We start from the raw sequence: 14491 nt of genomic DNA, 5'->3' as shown, positions 1-14491 counted from the left end.
CACATCAGCCTCTCTGGATGTGCAATGATGTCACGCAGTTCTTCAGTTCCAAAATCCAACCTAACAAAATTTAGGCAAGGAAATCTCTTGATTGACCTGAAAAAAATATTATTTTTAAGGCCTGATTTACTGATATGATTCAACTTTTCTACAACGGGACACTTCCTAAAACAATTTGTCTCCTCACTCCACTGCCCATCCTAACAACTTTCCATACACTCTGATTTATAAACCGCAGCACTTGCCTGCAAGTAAAGGTAGGCCAATATTAACGAGATTTAACAGAAAACAGCCATTTTACCCACTGAGAAGCACAGCTCCACAGAAATCAGGCGGGATTTACCCGGGTATCTGGCCAGACTGACTTGGGTAACTCTCCCTTTTGAATGTTAGCTACACACAGGTATTATCTCATGAGTACATAAAATTAAGCCCTGCAGATTTCCAATGATGTCTCTGCAGACACAGGCCTACATCACTCACTTGGCCTTCTGAAACTTCAGAACAGAAAAACACGAGCAATTTCCCCAGCCCCTTCCACCCAAGTGGTACAATACCTTCAGGGTTATCTTTTATCTAAGATTTGTTTACCCCTCTAGCACAATATGCTGTAAAGCTGTGTTGTGTTGTGAGCTAGCCAGATATATTTGCTGATCTAGTTGGATTAATTAAAACTTTTTGCTTCCTGAGAGATACAGATGTTATGAGTAATTCAGGACAACACGATAATTCCTCTGGGACCATCTCAGGTGGTTGCTTACACTGTGTGTGAGCAAGAGCACTGTGTAAAGGTTGATTTTCCCTATTTATGTATCATTTATTTAATAGCAATTTTCACTTGTTTTAAATAACATAGCTTAATAGCATGAAATAAAATTTCTTTCTTCATTCTTACCTCTCCCACTCATTGCCCCATCTCTCTTGATACCATAAATTCATTTAAACATATCAAGCCAATGATAATAAAAGTAAAGCTTATACAAACACACCACACTAGCTATAACCTTGGGGGGAAAAAAAAAATCCCATAAAGCTTCCCAAGGAGGCTGTTTTACAGTTTTAAAGCTCTTCATATAAAAAGGCACATGGTGGTTTTGCTATAAACTAGAACCTGAATATCTAAAAACCTACTGCCGTGTCAGAGTTAAAGCAAAACAAGGCACATGTGCTTCTGCCGATCACGTTTGCTGTATTCACCCCATTCTCACCACAGTTTCATGAAACAGTAGATGATGCTAGATCTTTTACTCTCTCTGAGTAACTTCTTTTTTACTGTAGGCTGCTGATATGCTTATACTCTAAGGCTGCCTTTTCCATGCGGCTGTTCAGAAAATAGTCAGATTGCCAAGTTTGGCTGCTGCACTGAGACCAATACCCTATCTGGAAGTGCTTTATCTGCTCCAGCTGTGAGACATAACCAAGACTGCTAATAATTAAAAGAAATCACAGAAATATCTTGATATCAAGTGCTGATAGCACTTGAACTATGGTTCAGCAGTCCAGAAATATCAAAATGCTTTTTCAATGGTACTCAAAAGGGGAAATTTCCACTTGCAAGGCAACTTCAGGTAACTTTGTGACACTTCCTTCTGTTTGCGCTGATGGGTAAGCATGAATGAGCAGTTTTTACTTTCTCCTGATTTGGATGTTAAAGAATGTATCACCTTTCTCATTGCCTCATCTGAAATACTAAACTAATACATTTATCCTTAGTTTCACTTATAACTTGTATCATGGACTCAGTTGTACACAAATCTTTACCCTTAGTCTTCTCGGTGTCCTGCTGCCTTTTGAGAACCTTTCTTCAGGCTCTGAAATACCAAGATACACTCACTTCGAAGACAAGGAGTAAGGGTGATACACAGCTCTACTTCCTGTAGTTCACCCAGCGGGATATTGGTGACAAGGCCAAATGCCAACCTGCCCAGAACACGACAGCTAGAAATACACCCAAATCTGCCCTTTTGGGAAAATCTGTGGCACCCTGTCTCAACGTTTAAAACCACTCTGGGTCAAGCAGCTCTTCACTGCAAGCCACTCCCCAGATCAACACCTCCTCCTCCATTAGCCCTTCACCTCTTAGAAGCCCAACCAGAAACTAATGATTTCCTCCAGACAATCTCCAGCAACCCTAAACAAAATGCTGTGTTTTTGAGACGTAGTTATTAATGCACAGCTGAGTGTCAGCCTTTCCAGGTGGATGCATGCTTGTGTAGAGGAGTAGGAGGGAAGCAGCTACAGGCAGAAGAGCTCACAGTTTGGAAGCATCCTTGTCTGCTCCTTTCAGTAGCCTCAATCAGGGCAGTTTTGACAAATTCTGTAGTACATTCACATTGTACAACGTAGAAGACAATGAAGAAATGAGAAGCTGCTTCATCCCTCCAACACTGGGCCAAATTTTGTAGGACAATCAAATACTAAGTCCAAGCTGGCAATAACCTGCACCCTCCAGGGGGTGCAGGCTGTCACCCAGCTCTCCAGCCACCTCACCCTGACTGCTGGGGAAACCTGCACCCCACCTGCCAAACACAGCTTGGGGGTTACATCTGTACAGAGCTGAAACAAGAGCTTGCTAGCAGGGCCACGCTCTTGTTCAAAGAGGTACGTTTCCCCCCCACTGGCCCACATTTTAAGAAACTCTAAGGAGCAGTGCAAAAATTGGCACAAGTCCTCTACTTCTGAAGAGGTCAAACTCTTCTCAGCTCTTGGTCTGGTGGTGCAGAGCAGTGTCTCTCTAATATCCCAAATCTCTGCAGGAAAAGAAAATGCCCTTACACAGGACTGACTCTTGTAGGACACCCTCAGAGCAAAGCTGGATTTCAACCATAGCTAAACACTCAAGCCTCTGAATTCCTGCAGATGTAAAGCCTTCTCACATTACTATCTGTTGCTGTGAAAAATACCATTTAATCTACGCTACTGGCAATGATTTTTGCTAGAAGGTGCTATCTTACACATCTTCCTTGGGATCAAAAATTAAATCCTATGGACTCTTGGGATTGCTTCTCTGGAAGCCTGCCAGACAAGCGTTTTCCTACAATTACACACTGTTGTGTCAGTGCGTGGGCTTAGCCACTGCTTAACAAATTTACTAGAAAAACCTCCATGATTCATGCAAACAGCACTGAAGTGGCTAACTACCATATATTGGCAGGGAACTGACGAATGTTACTTGAACAATGAAAGAACCCACTTGAATAATGAATTAGGTTTTGGCAGATCAATGGAGAGATGAGTGACAGTCTGTGGCAGCCCAAGTCACAACTCCAAAAGAAGAGCTGAGCAGCAGCAAGGGAGGGTGCCATGAGCAACCAGCAGACTCTCAGCATCATTTACCCAATATGGGAGGTTTTAGAACCAGAGGTGGCTCAGATGAGAGCATCTCACCCGATCTCGGCAGAAGCGAGCATGTCCTATTCTCTCTTTAGTAAAATTAAAAGCAGAGCAGGGTATCAAGAGGAACCTACCCATGCTCTCCTTCATCAGCTCTCCCTGAACAATAATAACTTCGGGTCAAAGTAACAGCAATCACGTCTGTTTTCTTTTCCAACCTGCAAATCATCATCCTGGGTATTTTTAAGATGAAAACAAGTTGTCAGCATTTCAAGCCATGAAATTAGAAACTGAATTTTGGAAAGAGCTGCCTAGAAATTGCTCCAATAACTGGCAGAAATGACCAATTTTCTAGACAAGGTATCCTATACAATCACCATAACAAATTCTTCTGCTCATACACAAAACCCATCTGAATTAACAAGCCTGCCTTCACCATAATTTAAAACCAGTCACTGAAAAATAGCATCTCCCCCACAATCACCTCCCCATAAATCTGGAAGTAAATAAAAGCCAAAGCAAGCTATGCATGTGAGATATAAGTATCTCCCTAAAGCAACAACAAAGCCAACAACAACAAAGCACCCTTTCTAAGCTCTTCTGGGGACTGATGGATGAGTAAGAGATTCTCCTGGGACTTTCACATCCTGAGGAACAGTGAAGTATTCAACTTTCACTGATACTCCTGACTTCGATATCTTGTTCTGACCTTCCCTTGCAGCAAGAATCATCGGAGCATTTCAGTGACGAGTGGAATATAGTGGATTTCTGTTTTTGTTAGAGGAAGGACATGCTGGGTTGGATCCACTCGGCCGGACAAATAAACTCATGGAAATGCCATATTTATGCAGCTAGAGTGACACTGCAATCTACTCTAGGTCATTCAGAGCAATTTCATCATTGCACATGAACAGGGGCAAACTGATTGCTCCAGGTTACACAGGAAGCACACAGACATGGGTCAGAGACCTTCTGAGATGCAAGCTGCACGTTGTGGTTGAACCCAGCAGGCAGCTGAATACCAGGCAGCCAGCTGCTCACTCACTGCCCTCCAGTGGGATGGGGGAGAGCATCAGAAAAATGGTAAAACTGGTCAGTTGAGATAAAGACAGTTCAAAAGGACAGAAAGGGAAGGAAAAATAATAGGAATTATAAAAGAATATACAAAACAAGTGATGCACAATGTAATTGCTCACCCCCTGCTGACCAATGCCCAGCCAGTCCTCAAGCAGTGGGCCACCACTCCTAACCAGCTCCCCCCAGTTTTATTGTTCAGCGTGACATCATATGGTATGGAACATCACTTTAGCCAGTTTGGGTCAGCTGTCCTGGCTGTCCCCTCCCCCAGCTTCTTGTGCCCCTCCAGTCTACTCGCCAGCAGGGCAGCATGAAAAGCTGAAAAGTCCTTGACTTGGCATAAGCACTGCTCAGCAGCAACTACGACATCAGTGTGCTGTCAACAATAGTCTCATCCAAAATCCAAAATGCAGTGCCCTACCAGCTACAAGGAAGAAAATTACCTCTACCCCAGCTGAAACCAGGACACTGGGAAGCTGGCCACTTTTCTCTCAGTGGAAGCACAGGAGGGAAGAAGGCATACGGTAGTACATAAATTCTTGTCGTTTAAACATTCACACTTATTTCTTCAGAAAACCCCATCTCATTCTGCAAGCTGTTTCACCCTGCCAGATTGCCACCTTCCCCAAAATACCTTTTCCCTTTTACAGACTTTCTGCTCACAGAAGTCCTGGCTGTGCCGAGTTGCAAGGTAGGAATGGTATACAAACCAAAAGTATCTATCTTCCTGGCTCCCTAATGCATTCCTTTCTGTGAAAGGCACAAAACCAGTTTGTTGTACACCTACATCTATGGTGGTGCTGCAGAAGCCTAAAACCTGGCTGTGGACTGAGCTAGAGCAACGTGCAGCGGCAGAGACCGAGTTTCTTGCTAGAGGCTGTGAGCTGAGAGGAGATAATGGGAGGTTTACAAGAAAGGTCCTTCCTGAATGATAAACAATTCCTGGTCCACTGAAAGTATCTGACATCTGTTCTGTGCAGAGGGGGGACAAAATGACCTCCTATCAACACAAAAGGAGCTACAAAATCAGATTTTCAATGTATATTCAGCAACTCCAGGCAGCAAATGCAGAATAGGTATTTAAACAATAACCCTTGTAAAAACCTTGCTCCCCTGTCATCGGATGCTTTATGTTTGCTATTTTTAGGTTTTCATGTGTCAAGAAGCAACAGAAAAAATCTTGCTGAACAGCACTGGACACCAAGAAAAAGCAAGTGAGGCAAAAAGAAATCTGAAGTAAGCTGCACAAGATGAGGTTAAGTTATTCAAAGCTCTCTTTCTTGCAAGACAGGTGATGTATTTCAGTCTAAATATCCCACCCAATTCTGTCCTCAGTGAACAAGCAAGTGACAAACTGCCAATCAAACTGAAAATCATCTCCATTCACCTAGGTTTCCCCACCAGTGCCCAGCACCGAGCAATGCTTTATCAGCAGCTACAGAATCTTAATTTGGCTATTTTTAACAAGTACACCATTTTGCAATCCTGCCCACCAGAAGGATTTGCAAATCTCTCCAAATACTCCTCCCAAGCCCTGATAACTTTGCCAGTGTGAACAGGAAACTTCAGGCTTGCAGAACAAGCCGTCGCTAGTTGACAATGCAGTGAAGATTTCTTCCATATCTGCAGTCTGCATGAGTAGGCAGCTGGGATTGTGATGAATTACTATCTCTGATTCCAGTGCTAAGTTTAAGACGTTTATTTGGCACGGTGTTAGAAAGGACGTTGCCAATATCAACTACTGGTATTAGCAAACTTCTTCAGGAAAACTACCAAAGATATTTCACAACCTCTCTCTGCTTATAACAGTCCGTTCAGCAACCAGTGTTCTTTATTGATTGAACTGTAATTGAATTTTGCTGATTTTTTATCTCAAAACACTGTTTCAAAAGAAAAACTGAAACACCTTGCTTTGAAAACAACTCAAACAATTTTCAGTTCTTAGTTACACCTTTTCTTGGGGCCAAACCCCCTTCCCAAGATCACCAACCACTTTGCCTGACAAACTGCTTTTTTCATCAGCTATCTGTTGTGCCTTTCTGTCCCTTTCTGGTGTTCAGACTGTCATGGTTTCAGCAGCTGGCACTGCAAAGCATGTTTATACACCTGCAGGTCTGATCTCTTCAAAAGAAATATCACAAGTATAAAACCCAAGACCAGTATTCTGTTTGGAAGTTTGCATATTTTCTAACCACTATTTAACCAACTAAGCAAGTCCTTTACATTTCACGAGTAGTCACTGTACTAATCTGCATGAACTGAAAATCTTCAAATCTTCATTGATATGTTTGCAAAAGATTCAACCATCGGATCATAATTGAGCATTTTTACATTTGCAAATAATCTAAAAAGGTGGTTTCCTCTGTATGTAGCCTTCCTGTGTGCCACAGTGCGCTTCACCCCCCTCACAGGAGAAGCCACATTTATTCTGATGTCCTTAATTTTACACAACAAGCAACTTAACTGTCCTTTTGCCAGGCTTCTTAAATTTTAGATTCTACTTTTGACTTTGTCCAAAAGCCTACAAACCTACTCATTGTTTTCCAACTACTAAGCTTAAAGGTACCAGTTATAAATTTGACATGTACATTCAATAATTTTGTAGCTAATGCTTACGAAAACTATTAAAATCAACCAGTGGCACATACATAGGTTGTAAATGTCACCTTTGATACTGCTACGTGTAATCCTCATCTTTAACATGGGTTTCAGAGATTAAAAAAGAAGAGTATAATCCACCTAGAACAAAGCAGGTTGCAATCTCTATTTCCTTTCTATTTACTGAGGCCATGTATCTATTTTGTTATTACTATTATTATTATTAATTATGTTTTTATGGCGCTCACCCCATCCTAAATCATTTACCACAGATGCTTAGCTCGTTCTGTGAGACCCTCCTCTGCAGGGCAACAGAAGTCCCCACAGAAGACAAGGGAAGTACATATTAAAATATTTAAAATGTTCTATATCCACTTTATTCTCCAAATCCCCAGCCTTCTGTAAATACCACAAAGCAGTTTCAACAAATGGCTAATCAGCACCTAAAGGTTTTCTATGGCCTAGCTGCAATAGCTCATTAATGCTCTAGCTTGGGGATTTGCTTTTTATGGACTTCGAAATGTTTTTAAAACACATCAACCCATCATGTAAAGATGCTGTTCAGCAGAAATTTCATTGCACCACGCGGCAAGCAGAGTCCTAAAACTGCAACCTCTCTTTTTAAAAAGCATTTTAAAATCTCCAGACAAATGACTTTAATCTTCTAAAGATCTAGAAAGACTGTAGCAAGAAAACTTCCATTTTATAGTTCAGTATTTCTCTGAGATGAGCTCGAAGTGTTAGCTGAGATAATTATCAGGGAGATTATGCAGATCTTATTTTCAAAAGGTTTTGTTTGGTCTCATTACATAATTGCTTAGTGTTTGTATACAGCTCGGAAAACAGCATCAGGGAAATACCAAGAATTATTTATTTAACAGAAAAATAATTGTCCCAAATGATATTAACATTTTCAGCAGTCTTTATTATATTTTCAAGATTTCTGGTAGCCTGGAGAGCAGCTGAGTGATCTAACCTCGACAGCACATGAAAAGAGAAATGTGCCTTACCACTATTGTTTTTAGACTAAATCAGTGGAGCTGTGAAACAGTGGAAACCAGAGAAAAGGTGCAATACAGCGTCTTATGATTCCCTTCTCTTCCAGCTTTGCTGGTGACAAAAGTCACCACATTCAGAAGAGAAAATCAGGACTTGTTGTAAGACAAACCAGTGCCATAATGTACACAAACACTTTATGGAATCACTAAATGTTTCAAGAATTGGCTAAACCCACTTCAAATGTTGCCAAGCCTGTGCAAGTTTAAAAGCAAAACTCAGTCAGACTACCTGAATTCGAATATACAAGAATTCACAATAAACACAATAAAATCAAATTCTACTTACAGCCAACCATCATCATGGCCACTGAAAAAATCTTCTCTCCATCAGTGGTTGGTGCTATGTTTCCAAATCCTATCGTTGTAAGGCTTGTCATGGTAAAGTAGAGAGAAGATATGTACAAAGAGTCTTTACTGGGTCCTCCTTCCCACTGCCCTGAGCCAGTGGTGTTGTATCGATATGGTGTCCCGATACTTAGTGCCAACTGGTAGAGCCAGCTATCTGTTTTGATTGTATTAGTGACTTCATCTATAACTTCGTAGTCCCCAATGCTGTACCATATACAGGCTAGCCAGTGGGCCACCAGTCCAAATACACACACCAACAGTACCAGTACAGCAGCACCATATTCCAGATAATGGTCCAACTTCCTGGCAACTCGACCGAGTCGTAGAAGACGCACCACTTTTAAGGAACTGAAGAGGCTACTGATCCCCTAGAAAAGAATAAAAATTATTATTTCATCTGAAATATCCCACTGGTTAGCACAGAAGGCTGTACAACAATTCCTACATCTGCTTTAAATCTTTTTATACAATTTTTTCATGCCTCAGGTGACATAATACAAAACCAAACCCTCCCCCCCACTGCAGCACTTTCATCCTCATCAAGGTAAATCAAGTTTGGCACTCAGCACATGGATAAATCACTTCTTTCAAGCTCAGTCTTTCCAAGTAACAGATGAGTTCTGTGGGATCCAAAGAAAGAAATGGTATGTTTGTTACAACATGTGAGCGATTCGATCATTTGCCAGTTTGAAGTAAATGGGAGACTCTTGTTCTGACCTCCTGGAGTTCTAACGCAGTAGAAGGGCAGAGTCACAGACAGAACTACACCATCCAAGTGGATTCTTTTTGAAGCTTCTCAGAAAACAGTATTCTATTAAATCCAAGCAGAGGGTTGCTGTTCTGGCCAAAATGGGGGTCGACCTACTTCAACAACCCTTAGCTTAACAGACACTCAAGAAAAATGTCAGAAAGTAACTGTAATGGGTAACTACAGAGAAATCTGCCTGCTATTCCCCTCATCCACCACAAAGTAGCTGGGTAACTTCCTCCAGTCCAACAGTCTCCACCTCATTATCCTTCACCACAGCTAACAGAACGCTGAATATTTTGTTATTTATAAGAAGTCTCACTAAAACAACATGGAACTAACAACCGTGGGCACATCACCTTTCTGAGTGAGGGTAACACAGACCACAAGGCACTGGCAAGAAAACCACACGCCTTTGCATATAAGGTTTATTTCCTTTCTGATCAAGACATTGCAGTTATTTTCCTAAAGCAAGTATCTGTGCAGTGTCTTCTTTCACACAAGATAAATGAAGTACAAATAAATGAAAGTACAAATATTTAGGGAACAGAAGCACAGGGACGATCAAAAAGTTAATAGAAACATCTGAGAGGGAACAAGGAATGTGCATGCCCTCCTCAATGCACAAATTGTTTGCAATGTATTTTAATAGAATTAATAAATGCAGAAAGAGAAGAAAAATATGTTCCTGATCTATTGCAATCCCATGATATACCTAACCTGTGCATTAAATTAATTAGTGGCTCAAAATAGAAGGTTTGTAAAGGAAGGTTTCTAATATAAAGCATTCAGAAGCTGAAGACATTTAATTTAAAGTAGAAATTAAGACATAGAAAGCAATGAGGCAAACATTCCTAGTTACTGTGCCAAGATTAAATTGCCCTTTTCTATGCATCATTATCAAATCAGTCTAGTCAAAACACTGGCTAATTATATTATCAAACAGTAAAAGACTGGAGTTTCTAGAGTTTTCCATACCAGAAAAACATTAATCTCTTTTGCACCTCTGTTTCTTTTCACAACTAATGTTTGAAGGGTAACATACATCTGATATTTCTAGATATAATGTTTGACAGAGTTCTTATATGCTTTTCAAATCCTGCTGTAATTTGTTTCAGATCCTCAAATCCTTAATAAATTGAAGTTCTGTATTTGCATTCAAGCTCTCATGATGACTAATACCATGGAGGGAATTGGAATTTTCCCATTTTGATTTCTGTATTTTGCATTTACACAAGACACAGATCTAGCTTATCATTCTTATTTCCACCTAGACGTATATGTACTTACTTGCTTTGAGATATATGTCTGTGAGGCAATCCCAACAGCCAACTTGCCCAATAAACTGGGAAGTCCTTCACAATATTCATTACACAATGGACTGGGGACAATGGACTACTAAATAAGAGTCATACCCCACAGAAACAGTATCTACATTAAAAAAGAAAAGTATAGAGTAGTTTAATAGTGTATTTCACTAAATAAATCTGCAGTTTGTTTCAGCGAATTAACCCTGTTCTGAAAGTTTACAACTTGCTGTGAAATCAGAGGCAGAAAAAAGCTGCGGTTTTTTTGTAGGAACAGGTCCTATTGCGTTGGTCAAGATGATACACATTTTACTTAAACAGTCACTGTTCATTCCCAAGATGAAGGCTAGGGAAGGAGTTAAAGACCTGGAACTTAAAGTTGGGAGTCCCATTTCTGCATCCAGTAGTTCATCCCAGTGGCAAGACCTACACTGCACTTTCTACTCCCCAAACCCAAACTGAGTCAACCCTTAATCGGGAGAGTTTGTCTGACACTCCATCGCTCATCCATATTACATCTTCCCTCTAAGTTCCATGGACAGTTTAGCAGTGGCACAACTAATATAAAAATATAGCATATATTTCAAAGTCTGGGAGAAACTTTGCACTGTGATCTTTTTTTTCCCTAAGCACAGATATCAATCACATCTCTTAAGTATAAACCAAAGAGAAACGTTTCATTTTAGCTGACATTGAAATGTAATCTTTTCAAGGAGTAATTCATTTAAGTAAGTTTCACTGTAAGTCTTAAAGTCAGTGCAGTCTCCACCCACTACTTTAAGGTCAAAAAAAGAGACATATTTATGAAGTATTCACATTTCATGCATTATCTTGCAAAATATAAAGACAATACTGAAAGCTTTACAAGCCTAATCCAGAAAACACTACCTAAGAGTAATTAAGCATATACTAAATGAACATGTGATACATCGCACTGTTAAAGTACTGTGTTGAGTCAAGCTGATACCTTTATACTTTAAAAAAAAAAAAAAAATGCCTGACAATAAATGCACAATTGTTAATACTCAAAGCTTTTCTTAAGATTCAGAAACAATCCCTTCGGTGGAAATTCTGTGAAAGACTAACTGCCTTGAATTAAGTTTGGGCTGTTAAGAAATCCAGTGTTCTACGCTGAACTGATTGCTGGCTGCCTTTAATTTCATTTTTCTTTTAACTGTATTTATGCTCCATAATGAGTATTTTGGAAACCTTTCTACTAAAGGATGAGCATCTGCTCTGACTAACATAACCTCAGCACTCAAGGAACAGAGAGGTGATTAGAAACCTTGTATGGAGCATGCAATCCTGTCTGGCACTAGCCTCACGTAAATAACACCTTTTTTTTATGCTGAAGATCCAGCCTTCTGGGAGAAGCATTTCACTCTGTTGCTGTATTCAGTCAGTTGGGTCAACTGTAATATCTACTGGTCTGTGTTCTCTGACTGAGAATATCTCATTATGTTAGGAACCATCCAATTCTGCCCCTTGAGGTTTTCACTAACGTATTTGATCATGTCTTAATCAGATGAGGGCATTCAGCTTGCTCATCTTCAGTCATCTCAGCTGTAGAAATCTTTTACCTGAAAAACCACCTACTTCCAAATTGTACTTTGCGTGTCAAATTTGGAACCAAATTCCTATCTGACACATATCAATCAATTTAAGTGTTACAAGTGTGAGCCACTGGAGACTTTCCCAGTAACTTCTAAGGCCACTGTATCAGGAGAGGACACAAGCAGTAGCTCTGAACCAGCCCTTTTTGTACCACCGGTTCTACTTAGCAGACAGCTGAAGCCACCACAAAGGATGTAGACAATGTCAAATTTATCCAGAAAGACATTTTTGAGGAATGGATGTTCAACTTTGGAATTAAATGAGCCACTCATGATTAAAAAAAGCCCAAGTTTATTGACACAAGTGCCTTGCAAAGTCTGTGTTCTCCAATTCCCTTGATATACACAAGTATGGAAATCCAGTTTGATAGTGGAGGCACTCAGTCTGAAATGCACAGGGACCCCTCCTTCCTATTAACATCACCCAAATATTGCCAGTTCAGATCCCAGATGTTACCACATTGCCAAACTTCGGTCTTCCAGGATGAAAGACAGTGTGTCTGCATCTAGCTAAACTTATCTGACCACAAGACCAAGAAAGCTGTTTCCAGCAATTGCAGTACACGCTGTGGGAACAGACCTCTGCACCTCAAGCAGGCACAGGAGCCAAGTTCTCTGGCACTTAATGAATCCCTAATAATCCAGGCAATAGGAAGGAGGAAGCTGTTAAAAGTTATGTTATACAGGCGTTGAGAGCCAAACATGAATGGGGATAAAGGGAACATTGTCACCAAAGGAAAATGAAGGTTAACAAGTGCAGTAAATCATTCAAGTTAGCATGAGTGCCAAAGACGTCCTCCTAAAGCAGGAAGGAGAGAGAGGAGTCTGTTCTACATGAAAGGAGCAGAATAGCAGAGCTGTGTCTTTGTAAAAGCTGAAAACGATTTAATCAGCTGGTTACTTGCTAATCTAGTAAGTCTCTTCTGTGGTAAAAAATTATTCCATAAGTGTTTAAAAAACTAAAGAACAAAACCAGCCATTATTATCTACCATCTAAATAGACTAAAATCTGCTTAAACCTCAAAATTAAATCCCAGTATGCTGAAATGGTAAATTCATGCGCTTTTTTTTTTTTTATTTCCTATTAGGGAACAATGTTTTTTTTTAACTCAAGGCATTTTTTCAATTAGGTTTCACTCCATGATTTTTTATTTCTTTGTTATTAGCTGTGGGCACATATGCAACCACAACAAAAATATGAAACATGCATTTTAAATGTGTTCTAAAACTGAAGTCCTCCTGGCTCTGGAAATGGGGATCAGTACTGCATCGTTTAATAGGAAACACTGTCTCAGAAAAGGTCAGAGAAAAAAAAAAAGAACAGCTTTTCACTATGTTTTCATGATAAGCACATTGTGGTTTTGAAGAATTTATGGAGTGGCCAAAAACCTGAGCTGGGTACCTTTCTATGAAATGCTGTAGGGGATGCTGCCACTGCAGTCAAAGGTGTGACTGCTGCATATACAGACCTTCTTAAGCTAAATTTAAGCTCATATGCGTAGTGTTGCTAGACACAAGCAATTACCTGCATTCAGCAATACTAGTCATTAAATGATCAAATCCTCTGAGGCGTTTGCAGCCCAGGCTGAGCTCTTTATCTCTGTGCCACAGCAAAATGGTTTCACATATGCTCAGCTCGAGCACACGGGCAGAAGCCACAGCCACACCATGACTGAGCTCCAAGCACCCTCCTGGGGTGGGATTCATCTCACATAATGCCACAACCTTACGGCCAACCAGCCTATGTGAATTGTCCAGCTTCCCTCCCTGGTGAGTGAAGGGAGAGGCATATCAAGAGTGATTCAGCCAGCGCATCTCAGACAGCCAGGATGGGATGAATCACCTCCGGGAACTGTCCTGTCTCTCTCCCCCACCACTGAATACAAAGAAGCTGAAGCCTATCACACAGTTTAAGGAAGGAGAAATTAAACCCATCCTTAGAAATCTGGATAGCCCAGATCTGGGCAGCATCCAAACCCATATCGTGTTATTACAGAGACAGATATTACGGAGCTGAGGCATCTTCCTCAATATGAGGTTGGAGAACAAATCTTATTAATAACAGTAGGCTGAGATTTTCTGCAGATACAATAGCGTACTTGTTCCTCCATTGAATAGCCAATTATTCCACAGAAAGTGATGCTACACTACCCTTGGTTCTGACAGGGTTTCACAGAAGTCCCCATTGGCTTAAAGAAGGAACTGAATTAGTTCATAAAAAAAATGTACAATCACAAAGTAAACTGAACTGGGGTTCTTGATCTCAAAAGGGAAAGAGCTGGTAAATTATTAAGTATAATATATTGAACTATAGACAAAAATAACCAAAGACAACTGGACTGTGAAAGATAGGAGAGTCAGACACCTGGAAGCAGAGGACACCCGGAATCTCAAAAGGTAAGAAATATC

At 40.4% G+C, this 14491-nt stretch overlaps 1 protein-coding gene across 1 annotated transcript in view; it reads right to left on the bottom strand.

Moving 5' to 3' along the window:
* Positions 1-14491, bottom strand: part of KCNH5 (potassium voltage-gated channel subfamily H member 5) — a 160162-nt gene that overhangs the window by 89040 nt on the left and 56631 nt on the right. Inside the window, exon 7 of the mRNA XM_040602321.1 lies at positions 8353-8782. Within this exon, the coding sequence (XP_040458255.1) occupies positions 8353-8782 (430 nt within the window). The remainder of the gene's footprint in view (positions 1-8352; positions 8783-14491) is intronic.

This window comes from Falco naumanni, chromosome 7, assembly GCF_017639655.2.
Source record: "Falco naumanni isolate bFalNau1 chromosome 7, bFalNau1.pat, whole genome shotgun sequence".
Taxonomy (NCBI): Eukaryota; Metazoa; Chordata; class Aves; order Falconiformes; family Falconidae; genus Falco; species Falco naumanni.
The sequence above is the reverse complement of the archived record's forward strand: the minus strand, read 5'-3'. Positions and strand labels throughout refer to the sequence as shown.